The sequence below is a fragment of the Lathamus discolor genome, chromosome 4 (assembly GCF_037157495.1).
Source record: "Lathamus discolor isolate bLatDis1 chromosome 4, bLatDis1.hap1, whole genome shotgun sequence".
Classification (NCBI taxonomy): Eukaryota; Metazoa; Chordata; class Aves; order Psittaciformes; family Psittacidae; genus Lathamus; species Lathamus discolor.
This window is the reverse complement of record NC_088887.1, coordinates 34586973-34610369: the sequence shown is the minus strand read 5'-3', so window position 1 is coordinate 34610369 and position 23397 is coordinate 34586973. Positions and strand designations below refer to the sequence as shown.

The window sequence follows — 23397 nt, the reverse complement described above, 5'->3', positions numbered from 1 at the left end:
TCAGTTGTGTGGTTATCAGTGGGCCTGTTCACAGGGAGCCTGACTCTGCATCAGGCAAGGCCAGTCTTCCTCTTCAGGCAACAGACATCCCACTCTAACGGGATGTCACAGGAGCCCCAGAAACTGCGGCATCATCATCTTTCACATGGAGGAGCCAGGATCTAAGAGACATCCTAACCCCTCATTGCATGCAGAACAGGTACTTACAGCTTGGTATTGAAGTAGGAGGTGACATCAGGATCAGGCACGCCTGCTACAGCAAAATTACTGCTCCCAGTGTCAACCAGAATATTTAACTGCCAAAACAGAAGATAAGGTGGTTTTCAAATTCAACTAAGCAAACAAAAACCAACCAAACAAAATCATTAGAGTTTTTAGTTTTAAAATTATGATGAAAGTTGCTCTGAAAATAAAGTGTCGCTTTTGGGAAAGACAGGCTGCTGCAGCCCCTTCAAAACAGCTGATCATACTCAAATGCTTTAAAATAGTCTTGTTCCTAGAAGAGGGATAACTCACTAAGCCCATAGTTGCACAGCAGATAAATTCACAACCATCTCCAGTTTCTTTTTGGCCCAATCCATGTGTCTTGGCAATCTGGCTCATCTGGGACACAGGCTGAACTGAGTACTGTTTCAAGCACTGTTTGCTTTAAAGTTTATGAGGTTTCAAGGTAGGGGCTGAATGCTAGTCTGAGCAGAAATAAGCAGAAACACCAAGCATGGGAATGATGCCCTGTTCGTCCTCAGCGGCAGCCTTCACTGCCTTTAAATAGGAGGATGACAGATTTATACACTGTGAAAAGCATTGATTGAAAGCGCTTTCAGTCTTAGAGCAGGCCACTTGTTTGGTTAATTGGGATGACAACTTAGGCCAAAAAATTGCCTAGCAAAACCACACAGACAAAACAAGACACCTCCTTTCCCCATTTGGTTCAGGTAACCACGATGGTTCATCACAGCTGCATGACAACTTGTACTAAAGCAGAAGGTAACAGCACAGGAGCGAGTGGCCGGATGCAGGATCACTTCTTTCAGTGAGACCTTGAGCTACATTAAATGTAGTGTCATTAAATGATAATTCATGTCAGTCAGAGTCTATACTGATACCAAAAGCACTGGTTACACTTTTTCCCTGTTCTCGGCTGGATGCTTCCCAGGGCTTCTTGGCATGAGCGTTTGTGCCCATGGAGCTGTGAAGCAATCAAATCTGGTTCCTCACCTACAGCTACCAAAAAAAAAGAATAAATAAAAAAAGCAATCTGCTATATCAGACAGCTACTTGAAAAGAGATGGTAGGAGCAGATACTGAGATACTAGAAAGGGTGACTGCCTCCTTTGGTGGCAGTATGGTCTCAGATTGCCTTAAAATGATTGTGAAATTATGCCCTAGGCAGTAAGGGACACCTGTTCCCGAGAAAAATATTAAGGATTTAAGCATATTCTTGTAAGAAGGAGTAAGGCATGAGGACTGGGTTGCCGGGGGTTCAAAGCCAGCTCAAACAAGCCACTTCATTAGTCTTCATCAATCCTTAAGATGTGAGTTAGCTAGGGATCTAGCACTGAAAATGCATGGGGGAAGGGTAACAGAGAATGATAAGGGAAATGAATTTAGTTTTGACAAAGGAAGCCAAGCTGAGCTCAGAAAGGACAAAGGATGATCAAGCATTTGGAGAAGATAGGCTGAATTCTTTTTAGTAAATTTAAGACCAAGCATAAACAAACAAACAAAAAAAAGGCATGAGTCGATGTTAAAAAACACTTTTGGTTTGCTCATGGAGGGAGAGGAAGGAGATGGTTACTCTTGTTTTACCTAGTTAATACAGTATGAGAAGCTCTTGAATTAAAGCATAAACAGAAAAACAACTAGTAAGTAACTGTGGCGCTCTCTTCTGAACTGCATGCACACTGTCATAGGTATTCCCAGCTCTAACCATGCAAAGATTTAAAGACTAAAAAGAAACAACCTTAGTCAAGCGCTTCACTGCATCCCAGATTTTACGTTAAGCTGAGACAATACATTAAAATTTATTTTGCAACCACATGAGGCAGACACGGATGTTTAAAGACAACAGGACATATACAGGTTCATCTGGCTCCAGTATCTGAGGCTTTAAAAGAAAATAGGAACCTCTGAGGCATGGCTTGCAGTGAAATCCAAAGTTTGCTACATACTTTATTTTGATGGTATCAAAAGCCTAACATTTTTTCAACTACCTAATGAAGTAAGAACTATTCATTTCCCCTCCCCTCTGGGATAGAAATCATATTAAGAATAAATAACAAAGAGCAGCTACGATGTGTGCATCTATCAGCACCAACAAAAGTTGCCTCAGAGGGGTGCTGCAGGGCTTAAATTAATTAGCCTTTCTGAGGCAGTCCGTGATGCTTGAGTAATGGGCACTATACATCAGCTGCATAAATACATGTAGGTGTTGCCCTAGCTTCAGTAATATGCATGACACCATACACGGGGGAGGACTTGGAAAAAAAACGCAAACAAAAACCAAAATCAAACCCCAAGCAACCCCTGTCACTAAATACGACATACATTAAAGATATTTTACCCCCACACCTTAAATACAATGTTATCATCACAGAATTCACATATCACTGAAGAAAAGGGCAAATTTACTACCCACAGTATGAAGCAAATCGACATTTCCAAAAGAAAATAGATATCCCCCACAGAAAAAAAAAAAAACCAACCGAAAGTACAAAGCTGGCCAACCATGAAAGTGCCAGCCCACTCGGACACAGCAGCATTCACATGACAGATCGCTATTGAGGCTGACATTCTCTATCTGCATGTTTGCATAATGAGATGCAGGCGGCCAGGGCAGACACTGATTTATTGTAATCCTCACAATAGCACCAGTGATTAGCAGCTCATTTTGGGGTGGGTATAACTTACTGAGTTCTCTTTCTCTCCTGGCTATTTTCTTTAGTGCCTTCACATGTCACTAAGAATCACTTTCATGCTGTCACCGTTGGAGCCTACTTTGTTCCATAGTGCCTGCTGGAGGCTCAATAGTGCTGTTGGGAGAACTTAAGGCAAGCTCTGGTGAGTCACAAGGTAGCAACCAAAGGGGCTATAGTCTAGGGCTTCCCATCCTGCCCCATCTCCAGAGGTCAGCACTGCCCTCTCCCAAAAGATGAAGCCAAATACACTGCATGCTTGCTCCCCAGCTGCTGAATTTCACCACCCAACTTACTACTGAAAACTGAAATCAGTGGCACCTCAACTTGATTCACTGAGCTATGAGCCATGACGGCTGCAGAGCATGGTCATACCTCTCTGTGTCTCTACCTTTCTACCACAGGAACAGAAGACCCTGATGCCAAGGCAGAGCCAACAGCGGTGGTAGCATCCTCTCCAGCTGCCCTCTCGTGAAGGCCCAGAGATGGTGAATCAGAGCTTTTGCAGGCAGGCAGAGAACATTCTTTCTTTGTGTTTATTACAGGCATGGGCTTATTACAAATGAATCACTTCCTGTCACTGAGAGCTGATTATTTAGTGCTCACCCTGTTTTGCTAGTGATTGTCAGATGAAGCCGGATTTTGCGAAAACCGAAGTCTGAGAGACACCGCTGAATGAGGCTATGAAGGAAAAATACTGCCCAAAGACTGCTGACTGATCATGTGCCCAGCATTAAAAACAATGAAAAACTACTTTCTTTTTGCTTTTGGAGACATAGAAGGAAGGCTTTAGGGTTTTTTTTTTTATTGTGGTTTCCAAGTTCAATTTCTGACCTATACAGCAGAAAGCAGACAGCAAATGCAAGAGGCCATTTTTCCCCCCTGAACATCACCTTTATCACAGCCATGGGACATAAAATCTGCACCTAGTATCATACCTGGAGATTATTTTGCTGGATGCATTTCCTATATGGAAACAGTGTTCGTATTGTTAATAAGAGGTTAATAAAGATCCCTTGCTATAGAATAAGCAAGACTGTAACATCCGTTTCTGCCATGACAAACTTAAAGAGGAAATCTGACACTATCTATATGCCATTAGGCTGTGCTTATAAACAAATCCGAACCTGTTTACAGAAAGTCACAGACATTGAAAGCAGACACCTTCTTAGGCCATACATTTTATATTTTTTCTACTCCAAAGGGGTAGACACACTGAAAAAAAAACCCGGTTGCAATGAGTTATTTCAACTGGAAGCCAAACACATTGTCAATACTTCAAGAATCCCTCAAACTTTCCAGTCCTTGATTTAGTGCCAACATCAAATACCACTTAATGTATGCTATCCTGCCTCAATAATTTGACTTACCATGGTATCTTTAATATTTTTAAGCTTTCCAAGGCAGAATATTGTTATATTTTGCAATCAGAAAAAAAGAATAGCCTATTGATCTGTCGTCTTTCTTTCGTTCAGCAAAACTGTCTGTGATTCAGGCACCTGCTCTATCTGTTACAGCAAGTGACATCAATATGATGTCATCAACACTCAGCACTATCTATGCTTCATTTAACTGCCTGGTAAACAGAAATTTGCAGTTACCCCACCAGGCGTTCAGAAAGTGACTCCCTTCACATTTTCAACAAAAAGTGATTAAATGTAGCAATCATCCCATTTCTGTTGTGAAGAGGTTGCTAGCATCCTCCAGGTAGGGACAGCCTGGCCTCTGTTCTGATCTACACCCTACTCAGACTTCCTATACGTTACTTGTTCTTGTTTTAGTGTGACTGTGAGGTTTTGGTAACTTTCAGAAAAACATACAAAACAAAATTCATGGCTACAAGTGCATAATGCATTTGTTTGAAGTACCTGTCTGCTAGATTCAGCATGCCGAGCCTTTTCCAGGTGTGGAATCCTAGGGTTTCCATGCAACCCTGCCACACTGTTGCTGTTGATGTGATTCCCACACTGAGCTAATGATAATCTTCATCCCCTTTAAAAAACTGTCCCATGTTAAAAAAAAAGCCCAGTGTAGTTCTTTTTTCAAGTTAACAGGTCTGATCCTCTTAGGTCAAGAAACAAAGTTTCACCACTGGACAGAAAAAAATCAGACTGCAAAAATGTATTTGGGTCTTCAGCTTTGCTTCAGCTGAAGCATGGTGGGGAAGAATAAGGTTTTCACAGATAGAGACATAAATATAACGATCAATCTCACTCAGCCTTATGTTTACTCTGGGGTTCAGTCAAAATCTTAATGATAAGCAATTGATAGCTTCTACTGCACAAGCCAGTAGACCGAAGAAGCTAGCTCTGTAAGAATTCATGATGAAAACTGCAAGCAATCATGCCTTCTCTGGAATTTTAACTTGACCCAAGGGCACCCTTTCTTTTCCCTCCTCTCCTGTCCCCGGTAAAGAAAGTGACCGTTGTGCACTAGTAGCATTTAATGTGAGGTGTCCCTGCCCATGGCAGGGGGGTTGGAACTTGATGATCTTGAAGTCCTTTCCAACCCTAACTATTCTATGATTCTGTGATTCATATGCCATTCAAAATCATGTCCTGCTATGCTTTCATGATTTCTCCCATTCACAGACTTAAAATAGGGTTTATAGTCCTACTCTGCTTGCTGGAGTATGCCACACAGTGAAATATCACATCGTAAAAATGTTTTTCCATGTCCACATGTGGAGACTGTAAATAGGAAGCATCCCATTACTGGCTCATGAGCGGTTACCACGTATCGTGACGTATTGACTTAGTGGAAGTCCACCCCATCTAACAACCCCTGAACCTGTAACATCTCTTAACTCCCTCTCTTTCCTATTTTGTCCCACACAATAAGCCCTACAGAAAATAATTTGCTAGGCAGTGTTTAAAAAGGGTGCAAAGAAGTGCTACATTTCATGTTAGGGATCAGCCGCTAGAAATCATTTGGGTAACAGCTCTTCTTTTTCAAGCTGGTTAATAGATAGGAAAATTAGTTGCCAATTTAAATACTGCCTCATTTAACACAACAATTCCTAATTACATTATCAGCCCATCTGGCAAGAATTGCTTACAACCATCACATGAAAAAGAAAACATACTAGCAACTATACGCTGTGTTTGCCCACAGTTATTATGTGTTATTATTGGCACAGATTGTCAGTCAGGTTGTTTCAGCAATTTGTTTCTACAAATTAGTGATGTTACAATATACAGTGGCTTTTTAAGCATAGACATACTGTACGCGTTTTTTCCTGTGTCACTTGGAATTAGCATTTGCAGGCTAATTTCTAATGAACAGATTCAGAAGTCTATGCTTTAATACAGATTCTTCATCTGTTTCTCTTAAGATACAGAAATAAAACTGAGTTAAAAGATGAATTAGAGGAATCTTTGGAAGTGTTCCTAGATGTAGAGGCCTGCAAACTTAGACATAAACTGAAAAAGCTCCAACACCACATTTCTGCTTGCAGAATAATACATAATTTGCTGAACAGGTAAGACAAAAAAGGGTAAAAAAAAAAAGTCCGGTACACTGCCCCTGAACACTGGGACAGTGACAGGACTCTCCCGTATTTCACTGCTCTTAAGCAGTCCCTGGACTGGAGCAGCCAAGTCCTCATTGCCTTGCAGCACTTCACAGAATGGTTGAGGTTGGAGGGGACCTCTGGAGGTCATCTGGTCAAATCCCCTACTCAAACAGGGCCACCCAGAGCCAGCATACCCAGGACCATGCCCAGACAGCTCTTGAGCATCTCCAAGGACAGAGACTCCACAACCTCCTTGGGCAACACGTGCCAGTGCTTGGTCACTCTCACAGTAAAAAAGTGGTTTTCCTTATGTTTAGAGGGAACCTCCTGTGTTTCAGTTTATTCCCATTGCCTCTGGTCCTGCCACTGGGCACCTGTGAAAACAGCTAGGATCTGTTCTCTTTGCACCCTCCCCTCAGGTATTTATGTACATAAACGAGATATTCCCCCATCCCCCCAAGACTTTTTTCCACGCTGATCAGTCCCAACTCTCTCAGCCTTTCCTCATGGGAGAGATGCTCCAATCCCTTAAATGTCTTCTTGCCCCTTCACTGCACTTTCCAGCACGTCCATGTCTCTCTTGGACTGTGTAGCCCAGAGCTGGACACAGCACTCCAGGTGTGGCCTCAGCAGTGCCAAGTAGAGGAATACAGAAAACAACTCAGATTTTTGGCTGACAGCTGCATGGCCATGATGGTGGAGAAACACCCCACCCAGAGCCAAATGATTCTCTGCAGCTTGGATGGTATCATACTTTCCCTTGGAGGAGGAAGGGGCCCACATGTTACACTGAGGAGAAGTATTTCCTGTGGTGCTCCAAGGGAGGTCACCTCGCCAGAGAAAACATACCTACCTGCTACTACCTCCAAAAAAATCCTCCTGTAGTCATAAGAAGGGTTTAACCAAGATAAGAGAGGTGCTGTGAGAAAGAAAAATGGAGAAGAGATTAATGACTTTTTCATGCTGTTTGTTTAGCAGGTGGTGCCCACGTTTCACTGCAACGTCAGACTGGGGACACAGAGGAACGTGATTTATTGCAGCATGAAAACTTGGCCAAACCAGGAGGTCAAGTCTATCAAAGATAATTCCTGCTTTCGCAACAGCTGAAGTTTGTCAAAGAAACCATGGTGTGTTTGTTGGCTGTGGAGTAAGCAGAACAAGTGGTGAATGGAGACTCTTCAGGGCAGTAGCAGATCAAGCCCACCAGAGCACGTCTTACCCTCAGCACATTCCCAACTGGTGTCAGGACCTGGGATTTGACCCCAAATCTATCCTACCTTTATACTCACTCTCTCTCCCAGCCACCTAAACCACTCAGCTATCCTGGACACTCTCACACCTGCAGTGGGCCCAGCAGAAGAGTGAGAGTCTCTTGCCCTCAATCTTTTACTGATCTGTACTATTAGACTGGGAAGAATACTGTTTTTTTGTTCTCTCTCTGAAAAGCAATAATCTCTTTCTTTGCCAGAAGATTACAAACCACTATCTGGATTAGCCAATCTATCCGTGCTTAAGAGCTCTGCGTGCTCCTGTAGCTGAGATTTGTATTAAAATACAAATGCTGAAGTGACTGATTGCTCTGAAGGATAAACTTGCTAAACTAAATTGTGAGTTGAAATATGAGCATCTGACTCTGGGACTGATGAATAGTCATTTTGAAGAGAAATATTACAGGAAGTGCTTTATATATATTATCATTTTGACAATAAGGGAAGGCTATTATGGTTTAAAGACAAAAAAAAAAATAAGTCACCCAATCAATCCTGGTAACAAACCAAAATACCTATTCTTCATTTCTGCGCTTTCCTTTCTGCCAATGCCTTTGGTGCCTTAAACATTAGCATTCTTTCTGCACATGCCGTCTCATGTGGTATCTTATTTTTCAGGCTGAAATTTATTTGCTGTGTCTAGATTTATCATACAACACATCCATCCTATTCATGCTATATGAACATGTTTTGCTGTTGAACATGAGCTATTACTTGCTTATCTCAGAGCTGTGTGAATTGTAGAAATTTCGTCTCATTGCCTTTCAGAAAAGATTAACCTTTTTTTCCCTTTTCTTTCTTTTTCCCTGACACAAGTCCCTCTCCCATATCAGACCCTATAGCTGACAAAAAACTAAGTGGGTGAAGCAACCCTCTAGTTCACAGCTGAAGTCATGCCTTGCTCAAGGGATTGGGCTTTAAGGAAAATCTGGGCTAGAAAAAGCTCAGTAACAGCAATAATGTAGAAGTCTATAAAAATCTCACCTGTAAATAACCATTGAAAGCCTTGAACTGGCTTGAGACAGCTGAGGAAAACTGATAGTCTTAACAGATGTTTGGTTGTCACAGAGACCCCCTGGGAGCCACATCTTTCAGAAAAAAGGGCTTGCATATGAGCCAACTGTTACCTTCCCCAGCCTTTCCCAGTGTAACCAGCACTGCATGTTAACATCAAGTACACTCTTAGTTCTTACTAAGAGCAGTAAGGCACCAAAATGCTCACAAATTTGAGTGAGGAAAATCTATACATTTTCTGTATTTATACTGAACACGTTCTTGAATTGAAAGATTAACGAGTGCCTCAGTAAATGAGAGATTGAAAAAGCCCCCACAAACACACCATGAAATTCAAGAATGAATGCAAGACATCAGTTATTTGCACTTAAGTACACACAGAACTCTTGTTAAATCTAAACTCATGTTTTCACCTGTTAGTAGGTGTATAGGAATTAAATTCATCAATTTTCTGCTAATTACAGTACAGCACTGACGAGACAGTGAGACTAAGCTGAATGCCACTGGGACCAACTCTCATGTCTAACTGCAAGACTCATGAGGAATCAGTGCCCACGCAGCCTTGGTTTAGAGACAGGCTATGTCTAAGCTTTGTGCCACATCTAGATTAGTACGCATCTCATTCAGAGCTCACCCCTTTGTCTCCAGAGAACATGGTAGCCAAAAATATTGGAGAGACAGCTATTTATTTACTAATTCAACAGCTATAAAGCAACTGAAGAAATGCCTGAATTCCACCTCTACCACCAGCCTGATTCTTGGAGAAACACTCATAAATGCCATCACTGATTTTGTAGTCACTGTCTCAACCTAAACCTCTCTCTCACTCTTAAATCACCAAGCATAGCCACCACAGAGCAGATCTGCTGAGCACTGCTCATCAGGATTTTAAACTCTTTGGAGCAATGGCCACACACAACAGATAACTACTAGTCCACAGGGCTATGGGTGCTGTAGGAGGACCTAAGGGAAAGGACAGCTTCTAGCTCCATAGAAAACAGGAAAATGGCCAAGGTGGGCGAAGGGCTGCACAAGTGTATTTCACAATACAGGGGCACAGACATCACTGGCCAAGTCAAAAGGATTTAGCTGTCCCCAGAGAGCTCCCTCAAGCAAGCCCCTATGCACTTGTACCCTTGCACTTAACCACAGCCTGTCTAGCTTCATTCCTGAAGAAAACCACTGTTAAATTATTTCACTTGACCTGAAGCTAAACTTTCTCTGTATAAAAAGACAACCATCTCACTGAAAAACAACAAATCATCCACCTCAAGTGTTTTAGGTTAAATGTCTGCTACATCTATTATGTTCACCAGTACTACTTAGGGCATGAGACTTCTACAAAAATAGCCTTATGTCAACCTATTTTAGAGTTGTTTTCTCTTTTAGGGAAATGAAAAGGAGAACGGGACTTCTGCTAATACACTGCCTTTCAGAATGCGATATCCAAGGAGGGCTTTTTGCTTTGTTTTGTTTTGTTTTTAAGGAAATGAAATCAGTAAGCCTATGTCAATGCATTATACCCAGTGAATGATTACAGATAGAAGCTGCATACACTTCAGAATTTCAGTCTTCTGAGGCTTTTGCTCTCCAAAATTAGCTTCCAATTTATTTTGTGAGGTCACCCTTTCTTTACCTCTATTGTTCATTAGACTCAGAGAAAGTGCTGTCTGAAAAAGAAAAGGCCTTTTCAGTTCTTCTCTACCTAGCTTCAGAAGCCCTACATTGTAAAAAAAAGTAAAGGTTTGTTTTGAAACTAAAGCAGCAGCCCTCCAACTGCAGCAGCTGTAAGACAGCAACGATATTTATTTGGTTTTTATATACATTTGCACACAACCAAGCTATACTAAGGAAATTCAGGAAGACCTGAACTTACTAATCTTTAAACGTTTCTCATGACGTACAAGCTCCTGCACTGTAAGTCACTGCCCCTGTTCCCTGTGCCATTAGGAAATACCAGAATTAATCAACAGCCATGTTTCAAACTTCAATCCAGCTTATGAAGGCCATTCCTAATGTTCTTCCTAATGTATCTATAGGCTCGTGAGCATTTTTTTTGTCCCTTTTGTCAAAGACACCACAGTAGCTTTGCCCTTCAGTAGCGGGCAGAAACTTCTCAGGAGAGATTCAGTCTCGCTTCTATATTTCTACCTCCATTAAAAGGTCTCCCTCACACCAAAGATCTGAACTTCAATCTCAAATTTAAATTTAAGACCCTGGATTTCAAATTGCACTGGAGATGTGAAACCAAGTGCTAAAGCTGCTCCTACAATATTTAAGCATCTTTTGAAGGCAGTGATTAACTTTGAAAAAGGCTGCATTTCAGAGACAGGTAGTAAAACAAAGAAGTTTGCAGGATGGCAGTGAAAAAAATCAGGTTTGAGAAGGCTGCGTGCTGGGTCGGATTTCTTCCCTCTCCTCCCCCTGTCAACGTGCTCTTGCAGCGACATGATTCTTCTCAGGCTTTTTTCCCTCCTCTGTCAAGATGTTAGTTTTGGAGACGGGTGTTTGTTAGCAAAGGTTTTTCAAAACCTGGAGAACTGCACAAAGAAGAGGTGAAGGCAGGACACTCCTGACACATCAGGTCTATCTGTCCTCCCCAGAACAGGCTGCTCCCAACAGCACTGCCGTACCCACACAGGGGGGCCGCTCATTATAACATCCTTCTAGCTGCACTTTCTACCTGCCTTCAGGAACAGCTTGCTTATGGTTTTTAGTGATTTTCTTCAAGAACACCACTGAATGTTTGCATGATATTTTCTAGTAATTTCCCTAAAACACTGTAACAAAACCAAAGTGGACAAGCATAATTTTTCTTGAGTTTTCTCTGTCTATACACTGCAATAGTGAAAGTCCAACCTTCCCAAAACACGAAAGCCAACAGACATAGAACAGTTTGGGTTAAAAGGGACCTTAAGGATCATCTAATTGCAACCCTTCTGCCATGGGTGGGGACTCCTTTCACTAGACCAGATTGTCCAAAGCCCCATCCAACCTGGCCTTGAACATTTCCTGGGATGAAGCAGTCACAACTGTTCTGTGCCAGTGCCTCACCAACATCATAGTAAAGAATGCTTTTCTTAATATCTAATCTAAATTTATGCTCTCTCAGTTTAAAACCATTTTCCCTTGTCCTGTCACTACACATCCTTGTAAAAAGTCTCTCTCCAGAGTTCTTGTAGGCCCCCTTTTGTTACTGGAAGATCGTGATAAGCCCTGAGCCATCTCTTCTCCAGGCTGAATGAGCCCAACTCTCTGAGCCTGTCTTCATAGGAGAGGTGCTCAAGCCCTCCTCCGGACTTGGTCCAACAGGTCCACATCCCTCTTGTGTTGAGTGCCCCAGAGCTGGGCACAGTATTGCACATGGGGTCTCATGAGAGCAGAGTAAAGGGGCAGGATCACCTTCTTCGACCTGCTGGCTGTGCTTCTTTTGATGCAGCCCAGGATACGGTTGGCTTTCTGGGCTGCAAAAAAGTCCAGCTATGACAGGCACAAGGACTGGCCTTTGGTTATTCTGATTGTATTCTCTGCTAGAATAGCTGTGCCACATCTCCGACAAAAGGCATAGGGTCAGGCAGCTGCCCGCTGATCTGTGCTGTCTTAAGTAACCACAGGAATGTATGCAGGTGGCCATAGGTCTCAGCATAAACAAGTTGATGCAACTCCAGTGTTTTTATTTCCCAGATAATTAATTAAGGGAATACAACAGACGGAAGGCTTTTGATCCCCATTCCACCTGACCTATTTAGGATATTACCAAGGAGAAGAATTTGATTGTCATCATGCGTGTTTCTTAGAATTATACAGATGAGTTCAAAGGCACAAACAGAAAGCAGCTTTTTGCTCCATAATACCAGGAAGACTGTGTGATGGAAAGAATAAGCAAAAGCTGTTAAGCTATGTCACAATAATGTGTTTGATTTATTAAAAATAAGAACAATCATTTTTATTTGTATTTATTCTAACATTTTTACTTAAAAACTTGACAGGGCAATTTAAAAGGCAGATTTGATTCTGAAGTAAAGATACGATTTTTTTTGAAAATCCCTTTTTCATTTAAGCAGCAGCATTCCTCCCCCCTGTTATTGGGCTTCTTTATTTCTCTCTCTCCTTCTCAAACATGCACACTTACTCTTTACTCTGGCTAATACTGTAAAGGCAGCAGCTCAGGGAAATGAACTAGCTTCGCCTGTGGTTCATACATCATTACAGCTGTTAACCAAGTTCCACTATAAAAATCTTTGTTACACGGGAGAACACAGGCATGCAGGAACACAGCTTTATTTCCAGATACCAGGTTGAGTTTGTAGGGCAGGAAGTTAAAAGGCTTTGTCATGCTCTCAGGCTGAGACTAAGTCTGCTAGTACACACTGCAACAACACAAAGAAGACAATCTCCTACTTCCCATTGCTCCACATGTCAACCAGTACACAGGACTAAGCTATCTTCTACTTTGGCCAGGGGTTACAATCCGTTGTGTGATAATGGTACCTCATGTTCTACAGCAGCCCAGGGCTCCAACATTTTGCCTGCTACAAGGAAGGCAATGCATTGCTGCTTACACGCTGGAGCTCATGGTGCTCAGGCCACTGAATAGTGGAATTTTGTCTGTTAGCAACAGCAAATGTCGTGCACACCTGCCGTGGAGAAAGTTTTCAAACCTGAACAAAAATATACAGGTGTTATCACTAGTGCTTGGTCACTTGCCAAGAAAAGGTCAACCCAAAGGCTCACCAGAGTGCAGATGAAAGTTAACTTCATCTGGAACATGTAACACATGCCAATATTCATAACTACAGCTGCTGAGAAATTTTCTGAACTCTTTCTCCCCTCCCATACATTATTTATCTCAGCAGTTTAAATGAAAAAATCTGGCGCTTTGAATCATGCAAAATGTTTGTGTTATTCCCTGAAGGACTTTGCATACGTGGAGTAATGAGAAGATTATTCTGTGACAGCTAAGCTGAAGCACTGTGACTGCATGAGATGTTACCTTGCTACAGCACTTACTTGACTTTTGGAAAGTGTGACCACCTTTGGTCTCCTTTGTCTTATTTGCAACCGGAGAGCCACCAAGAAGAAAAATGAATGAATTAAATAAAATCTTTCTAGTCATAGAAATGTATCAGTGGGACTGATGAATCATTTTCTGACATGGCTCACATTTCACTCATACCCATAGCAGACATCTACCAGACAGCACGCCAAATGAAAGTATAGGTCTTTTCATACCATGCTTAAGCAGTATGGTAATATTGCCCAGAAGACCTTCCAAATTGGTATGGCATGCTCTTGAAAAAAAGCTACAACTGTCGATTTCTTATGCTGCAAACACTGACAGTCAAGGTTTCAGTATCAACAGGTATCACAATTGAATTTCGAGAGTAAAGTTTCCAATTACGTGGGAAAAAGGTGAAAGAAAAAAAACCTCCCAAAAGATTTCAAAGTTGCAATTTCCAAAATAAATCTGAAGCCTGCAGTTGAAACAGACACCCTAGTATATTATTTTCTATGAAAAAAACTATTGCTGCTAAAGGCAATCTTCAAAATACACCTCCTGCTGGCCTGACGTATTTTGTTTTCCTTAATACTACCATAACCTTTACAAGTGCGGACACGCAGGACCTGACCTTCCATATAGTGGCTTAGCAGGTAAACCTTTTGTTTCTGTAGAAGCCCCAAATGGCTGATCTTCTCTGGTATAAAGCTTCCTATGGCAGCAAATTAAGAAACTTTGGCCTTGACATGAGCCTAAACACAAGCCGTAGCACAGTGGCGGTCTTCAAGGTGCTCTTGCATGGACCACTGTGGCAGGCAGATACACAAACAAATAAAAATAGCTTCCAAAAGGATCCAATTACTTGTTCCCTGTCAAACGGCAGGAGCTAGCCTTTAATGCGAGAAGGCTTATGCTCCCGCCCAAGTAGAGAGGTGACTCTCAGTTCCTGAGTTGTCATCTGTTCTTTAAAACAAAAATTCCAATGGGAAAAAGTAGAGCTATCAAGCAGCTTTAGATCCCTAGGAATAGATTCATTTGTGTCTTTAGGGAGGAGAAGCCTACCAAGTGTTACTGCAGCATTAATACCTTTCCTCTTTTTAAATAAAACCAGAGTAGCAACAACTTTGAGACAAGCATTTTCCATAAATACATGTAGTCTAGCTACAGCAGTTTTTGCTAGTAAGTAGGTACAAAAATAAACCAGCCATAAAGCTAAATAAAATCAACTAATTTTAGTACTCACAAGCTGAGCAAAGGGGGCAAAATCTACAAGTAATTTATTTTTCACAATTTTTAATTTTTAGTAAGCAGTGGTGAGGGGAAAAAAAGGATTGTAGAGTGCAATTACTGTCTTAACAGATTCCCTTCAAAACAGCCTTTTAATTATGACATATTAATTGTATTCAATGAATTGTGATTTTTGCTTGAATAAGTTGGTGGTTTTCCCCCTGTCTAGCTTGTTTTCCTGAAATCCCCTCTCCACCATACCCCACCGAATTCATCTGTTCGAGGACTCTTACAAGAAAAAAAAAAAGGTGAAACAAACAAAGGTCTAGAACTCTGTCCCCTGATGTCCTCCCACTAAAATACTCCTAGACATAAAAAGGCAGCAAGAGCAGAAGGAAGGACAGGCAAAAGGAAGATGGAGAGAAGAACTCTGACGGAGGAACGAGAAGAGGGGAAAAAAGGGTAGTATTTTATCAATCTGTGGAAAAAGAGGGAGCAAACATGACTCTGGCCCAAGGCTTTCTGAGGGCACAAGAGCTGACTTTGCTAAGCGACTGCTCTCAGATGTACGTGGCTGAAAGCCCATAGGATAGCCATGCCTGGAGGAAGCCTGTCAAAAAGGCGGGCATATGGGCAGTAGCAAGTTCAGCAGCCAAACTTCTATCCCAAGGGCAAAAAGTTTACCAAGCTCCTCAGCGAGGCTCTTGGCCGTTTCTGGGCTGCTGCAGACTTTGCTGTGCACAGCACACAGCTGCTGTTGTAGCAAAACCAAACCATGCAGTCGACGCAGACATGCTTTAGGTGCTGCCAGCAGTAATGGAGCTTGCTCCATGTGTTACAGAGCCACCCATAAAAGCACAGTACATCGCTCATGCGGAGGTTCCCATTGTCACAACCAGACTGTTACCAAGCAGAGTTAAGCTAGTTTCTACTAGCTCAGTTCTTTAACGCTGCAATCCAATCACATGGGTGGCTGCGATGTAGGCATATGCAGAGAAGAGGAGATGGAGCTAATGTTATTTTAAAACTAAGAGAGTTGATGTGCAGAAAGTTGCGAATAAAATCTATTTTAGTCCTGGACTATTTCAAGTGCCTTGAAGGACACTGAACTAACAGATAAAAATTGAAATATGAAACTTTTTATTTTAACAGCAGCCTGGTATCTGTAGAACATGTACTGCATTTGCTTCATGAACTCAGATCTCTATAGCAAAACCAGGCTGAAAAGCAGCAAGATGTATGATAGTCCCATCAATGGCAGGAAAAAACACTTCCTTTTTCTGAGGCAGCTGAGTGCTGCCTCCCTTACTTTGAAGATCTGTCCTATTCTGGGCAAAAATAAGAGCAACAAGTTCCTTCATTTATTTACACAAATTATGATTAAATCTGTACTTTATAACCAGTAAGAAAAGGGAGAAATATGTCTGATTCATACTGGAGATGCACACAGGCAAGGATATGACATTCTCATCAGTTTCTGTTTTACCTAATGTGGCTATACTTGACAATGACCAGATAACATTTCAGGTCAGACTCACTTCACCTACAATAAGTGAGAAATTTTCACAGATAATAAGATGTGGAGGCAATGCAATAGCTAACATGTCCGCACGGACTCGAGGTTTCAAGCGCCCTTCATGGAAATAAAGACCCCTGCAAGGCATAGTAGCTTTTAAATCTGTCTTGCCAGACACTATCCCTAGAGCTCTAAGCCCTGTGGTTAGAGGAGGGGAAACAAAAATAACCACCACCACCAAAAAAAAAAAAAAAAAAAAAGGAAAAAAAAAAAAAAAAGGAAAACAGTCCCTCATAATCCCAAGCATCCAAACATACAGGAATTCCACATGGACTTTTTTCTGTCCATTTGTCCATTTCCATCTCATTTCTATTCTGAATCCCAATTAATTTCTTATTAAGAGGCAAAATAGGTATTTGCTAATATTCCAAATTTAACTGATGTTTTTGCCTTCATGGGGAGTGAAACACCGGGAGTGGAGAAAAGTGTGAACCTGATACCTATTGCCACCACTCCTATTCCCCACAATGGACCTTTTGCCCTAGCCCATCAGAATCTGAATGCACAATTGCTGCAGTCAGTGACCCTGAATAATGAAGCTTTCACTGTTTCTCTGAAGGAGAGAACTAACTTTTAAAGGAGCAGTTAGTGGGGTTCTAATCTTCCTGACCCTGGGACAGGAGCACATCCTGAGGAACAACCATGATAAGCCTCTTCCATTCAGTGTCACCCTGCGCAGATACAGCAGGACACGGCATTGCACTTACAAACACAGCAAGGCAAAGCCTTGCTACAAACCCATAACTGTACTATACTCAGGGGAACTGCATTGTAATTAATAGTCGCGTTTTAGATTATTTTTGTAGTACAGGCTCCACTACCTCCATGCAGTTCCTTTTGCAAGGGCTACTTTTGTACGGAAGGAGGTGCCAGAATGCTGATTTGTAAAGGCAAGGACCTTTCTGTCAACACAAACCTCGTATGTTTGTTTGCTTTGTCTTTGGTCAAAAAACACTACTCTCCACCACACCACAGTACCGCATTAGTCAGTACTAATTTACTAATAAGGTCAGTACTAATAATAATGTCAGTTTCACCTTGTCCTTTTTATTTTGCATGCATCCAACAACAACAACCACCAAGACCTACTCAACTCATCATGTAACAACAGGAATATTTTGCATTTTGCATTTCAACAGTACTTCCATGAGAGAGACCTGGAGGGATCTTGACACTGCCACCTCAAAATACTCCAATATGCCAAAGCATTTGTCTTTGATTCTCAGGCCTCCCTTTCAGCTTTCATAAAGAGCTCAGAAATAAACACAAAAGACGCATGTAATTATTAAAAGGGGAAAAAAAAAATAAAAGGAAAATAAGAAAGAAAGGGAGAGAGAGCTGAGTTGGAGGTGCCTTCTGCTACTTGAAGCTGGAAGGATCACATTTTCAAAACTTCTGTATCTAGAAAGACAGTAAACCCCCTTTCGGCTAAATTAAGAAAGCAGAGCTTAGCTTCTTAGGGAATAGCACTGATCCAGAAATTGGGCCCTTATCACTTAATATAACAAGACTAGCGAAGCGATGAACTTACAAGAGCAGTTGAATCTTTCCTCATAGTCTTCATTCCTTCCAACACTCAGGAAATAAAGAGTTATCAACAGTTAAGGAAGAATGGCTGCATGTTCAGAACTCACTAATGTGCGTGTTCATCACCTTCAAAATACCAAGCTATAAATTATAAGAGTACATGACACACTTGAGGTGTTTAATATATATCCTTCTTTATCCTTCTTTTATTTAATAGCCAGAAGAAATTGAAGCAAATATACCTTCCAATCAATTACATGGGAACTGGAGTCTGTGTTTCACAGTGAAAACCATTAGACCTTAAAACGTTGACCTTAAAACTCAGAGCAAGTTTACAGGCCAGGTTTTTATTCACCCCCTGCACAGAACAAACTGCCATGAGGAAAAACAATAGACAATACCTCTTCATGCATAGAATGAGAAATTGACACTGAAATTTCAAAAAGGAGCCATGGCATTCAGAACACAAATCAGATCCTATCGTGGTTTCAATCAGACCACAGCTACGTGACTCTCAGCTCTCAGAAGGCACATGCCCAGACTCTCTTCACAATGAAGTTACAATAATAACATGTACCTGGTCTCAATAAAAACAGAATTTGGAAATACAGTGGGACTGGCAGGACTACCGCTACCTCATGCAATGGTAACTAGCACAAGAGGCAAGATGAGGCAACAGTACTTCCTTTGCAAACATTTAATGCACTCCAGATGGACTTCAAGAAAACTGTGAAGAACATGGGGTGCTTTGAGAGTCTGACTATTCTGTTGGTCAAAAGCTCATTCAAGAAACAAAATTAATATGAAGAGAACTGCAGTGACAATAGTGAAATAACCCTGAATGATCTTTGACTGAATTCCTCACAGTGCTTATAACCTCACCGCAGGCAAAATAATAAAATATAGAGCAAGGGAATTCCATCAGATTATTTAAAGAAATAAGAAGTAAGAACAGTGCACACAATTCATATTGGGCTCTTGCCATCTCTGAGTTAAATCTGGAGTTGGAGAAGTGCACCTACGTGTAAAGCACATAATCGGTCAGAAGTAGGACACAATAATACATCCATGAAATAAGAGACCAATCCATCACACTCTTCAATACAATAGACCTTCTTTTTCACCTTTCACACATTTCTTAAGTAGGTCTGTATGTGAATGAATGAGGATTAATGGGGTTAATGACAGTTGACACCTACCTGGCAGCTAGTCTGGAGATCTGATACGATTAGGAAGGACACTGTATTTTAAGACTGGAAATGACCAGAAAGACTTTGGCTACAAACACTTTTCAAAAACCGGATTGACTGCATTTAGGGTTCCTCTCTTGAAAATAAAATAAATTTGACTTCACACAGCTGCTCTATTTTTATATCGTCAGAACAAGTGTTTCAGAACTGCCATTGTGAAACTCAGTTCTGTGCTGTATTTATCTGCTATATGACAAATCAGAACTGGAACGTAAGCCAAATAGTCTGCCTTAAATGACCTGAAAAACAAAATTCTTTCGTAGTAGCTTCCTTCCAAGAACAGAAATTAAACAAAAAAATTTCTAAAATTGCAATTGAGCAGTAAAGCAAGTTCAGTGGCACTGAAGTCTTTCACAAACATTCATTCCCCATACCAGCCCAGTAGCTTTCAACGCTTAATGCACACACTTTCAAAGTCATAGGCACCAGCACTACTGCAACTATGACATTAAGTCTTGTGCCTCTTCTCATAACCTGCTATTTGATCTTTGTCCACTACAGCCTTGTTTGCATTTAACTATCCCCTCTCTGTGACACCATCTGGAGCAGCAGCTCTGCCGTCCACCTTTCTGCTCCACAGAAGCGAAGCTGTGCTGCTCTGCAGCTCTACATCATTGCTTCATCCTTCTTCCTCTTCAGCAAAATGTCAGGGCAGCATTAACCCCTGTACGGGTTTGGCAGTCCTGGGAGAGGCCTGGGTAAGGAAGGGTGCTCATTTGGAGGAAAGTCCCATGCTGGAGGGGTGCAAGAGTAAAGGAAGATGCCTAAGCATGACTTTACACTGAAGCTTCTAACATAAGGGAAAGCCAGGTTGGGAGCAGATTTAAATCAATATGAGACATCTTTCTTTTCCTACCTGCTCATGGCCCACTCTGACTATAGCGACTACTTGCCAAGGAGCTTAAGACTATTCCAATGCTTGCCAGTATCAAGATACTTGCGTTTAGTACCAGCACTATGAAGGATGCAAGTAGCAATCCTACACTAGCCTGTAGTGGCTTTGCAGCTTGATACTATTCATTGTGAAGCAGAAAAACACGTACATTTGTGATCTTTAAGTCTTCCAGTTTCAGGCAGGGAATGAGATAACAAATTCATCTCCATCAAAAGTAGAGCATAAATTTTAACTGCACTCTACTGAGTCACTACATGCCAAGATCTGGTTTTGGAAACAAGTGCATTTATAACCTTGCTTACAGCCTTGGTGGGCCTACTCGTGAATAAAACTTCACATGTGCTAAACACCAGTGGCGGTCTTTTAAATAATTTAACTTTGCAAGATCTCAGAACTAGTTCAAAATAGTAAAAGCTTTGCAACCAGGTTCAGATTTTCTTTTTTCATATGGAAAAAAATCACCAAGGCAAGTTTATCTGAAACCTTACATCACATGCAATACAAGTAATACTAGCTGTTAAGCGTAAGTGAAATCTCCAGGTGCACTGAGGGCAGCACATTTCTCCCTCTTAGACCTCTAGTCACATTATTAAAAGCCTATCATATTTTTCCTTCTTCATTTCTTCCAATTTCAGAATCCCCCATGACATATAAGGAGATGACAGGCTTGACAGTCACTTTTTCTACCTAAAATTATTTTTTCATTTAAGACATCCTGAATTGGATTATTAGTCCAATCAAACCTGGTATCTTGATTCTGTCAGAAACCAACACGCTCCCTAGAGTAAAGAAGCACACACAATGCCAGGCTAATAGAACTACTCAAATATGCAGCACACAACATGGAAGAAAAATTATTTCATGGCCTCTGTGGCTATCGGGCCACACCTTGATACATCAGTCCCAGTCAGCTTTTACTTTTTAAACTCCTTTTATTGGTCATAAAATAATACCACACTTTCTCAATACATGTATTGATGTTAAAGTCATGTATTTCAATTACAGTGACGATATGGACAGTCCTCCTACATTCAAGGTGTAAAAAAGATTGCTCACGGAAGTCCAGAAATGTGACAACGGCTGAACACTCTCTGTTGGCTGGGCTTTTTGGCATTCAATAGCTTTTTATTATGTAGAGGAACCAAAGAAGAACAAGGGTTTTCTTTTTTGTGTACACTGGGAACGCAAGGACCTAAACTCCCAAAGCAAACACGAAGTTCTGAAGGAAAGCCTTGAGGGCTTTCAAGAAATTAATCCCCACTCAGCTGACTAGTCATCCCCACCAGCAGCCCAGCACCGCTCCCCCTGGGATCTCATGACACAGATGAAAGAGCAACTACACTGCAAAAAAACTTCAGCAATGCTGGTGAAAGCATATGGGGGAGATTGAAGGAACCACGGTCTATTTGAAAACAATATTCTAAACACACGCATTCTTTGTGTAGTTAATCAGTAACGCATGAATTCCCGAAAGAAGGGGCTGGTTTTGCCTGGCCATCACTTAGTTTAGCAGAAAGATTTCGAGTGATTCTCCCGGGAGGATCTTTCAGAGCACCCGATCACAATGCAACGCAGCTTAAAAAATGAAAGAAGGAGAAAAGCACCCCCCGACTCCAAACCACAGCCATTTCGACTGACAGAACAACTCGCTTCGAACCAAACCGCTATCAGACACACACAGCCTGAAACCGGGCACCAGCCCGGCAGGATTTCCCCAGCAGTCACCAGCCCCCGCACAGCACCGGGGGGCACCCGGAGGCGAGCCTCCCCTCCCGGCCCAAAGGAAACTCCTTGCCGCCGCTGCCGCCGGGTACAGGCACCGTCTTCCGGGGTGGGGGTAAAAGGGAGGCGCCAGCACTGAGCAAAGGGAGAAAGTTGAGTTTGGGCCAAGGGGGGCGCCGGACTCCCGCCTATCGAGGAGAACTTTGCCTCCTCTCCTAGTCGCCCCCAAAACCCGCAGCTCCCGGCCCGCTCCTACCGCCTGCGGTGGGGTCCCGATCAGCATCTCCAGGTAGTAGCCGCGGCCGGAGTCCCCCTGAAGATTCTCCACCATAGCTAAAAGGTTAAGGGTGCTCCCAGGATCCGAAGCCAAGGCCAAGCCGTCCGCGCCGCCGGGGGGCTCCGGCTGCCGGCTGCTGCTTGCCGGGCGCAACACCACCGGGGCGGGCAGCGACCCGCTGGGGGCGGCCGGACGGGACACGCGGAGCGGGAGGGAGAAAAAAGCGTGGCAGAGCCCCGCTGTGCCGCTCAGGAGAAGGAGGAGGCCGGGAGCCGCCAGCGGCGTCCCCATCCCGGCAGCAGCGCTGGGGCCGGGGCCGCTTCCCAACTGCAGCGGCTTCGGCCGGAGGCAGCGGCCGCCTGGATGCCAGACTGGAGCAGCCGGGGCGGCGGGGGGAGGAGGCGGAGGAGAAAGAAGGAGGGAGCGGCTTACCCACGCCCCGGCTTCATCTCCCCCTCCTCCCGAACCGAGCTCCTCCTCGCGTTTCTCCCGTACGGCCCCCGGGCAGTGGGAGCGGCCGGGACTCCGGCCGCTCCCACTGCCCGGGGGCCGTACGGGAAAGTCGGTCCTGACCGGTACCTATGGCAGAAACTTCCCGGTTCGGTTTAGCCTAGCCCGTAGCCCCGCTAACGGAGCGTGGCGGCGCGATGGAGAGAAAAGTTTCCGAAAGCCTTAAAGGGAGAGCGGCGGGGCGGGAGAGAGCGGATCCGCGCTGGGGGAGACGGCCGGGATTCCGGTCCCCTCTCGGTGTGGCTGCGGCTCCTCGACCCTCACCGCCGCGGGGGCCGGCTGCGGGTTCGCGCAGGCACCCGCCTCAGGGCCCCGGTGGAGCGGAATCTGTGGCTGGTCGGGGGGGTAAAGGGGGAAGGAGGAGGAGGAGGGAAAGAAAAGGAAGAAGAGGAGGAGTGCGGGGCCGCTCGGGGACGCGAGTTCGCCTCTCCCACGGGTGTCCGTGGCAGCATGTGCCTGCAGCGCGGGTGATTGATGGCAGCCGCGATTCTTTGCGGTGGCGTTTGGTGTGAGGAGCGGGCGTGTGTGTGTGTGTGTGTGTGTGTGGAAATTCATCTGCTGTACTAGTAAGAGCGAGGCATGAAAGACGTCCGCATGTGAGAAAGCCTGCGAGGCTTTAAATGTCTTCATCATGCACGGAATTAATAACAGCAGTCAAGTGCAGCCTTTCGAAATATGGGAACACTTAGGATGGATTAGTTTC

At 43.1% G+C, this 23397-nt stretch overlaps 1 protein-coding gene across 1 annotated transcript in view; it reads right to left on the bottom strand.

The window, feature by feature from the left end:
- Positions 1 to 22649, bottom strand: part of BACE2 (beta-secretase 2) — a 46130-nt gene extending 23481 nt beyond the window's left edge. Inside the window, exons 1-2 of the mRNA XM_065676988.1 lie at positions 22164 to 22649; positions 208 to 296 (exon numbers count right to left, since the gene is read on the bottom strand). Coding sequence (XP_065533060.1) covers positions 208 to 296; positions 22164 to 22475 — 401 coding nt within the window. The 5' untranslated portion in view covers positions 22476 to 22649. The remainder of the gene's footprint in view (positions 1 to 207; positions 297 to 22163) is intronic.
- Between the last annotated feature and the right edge of the window lie 748 nt (positions 22650 to 23397).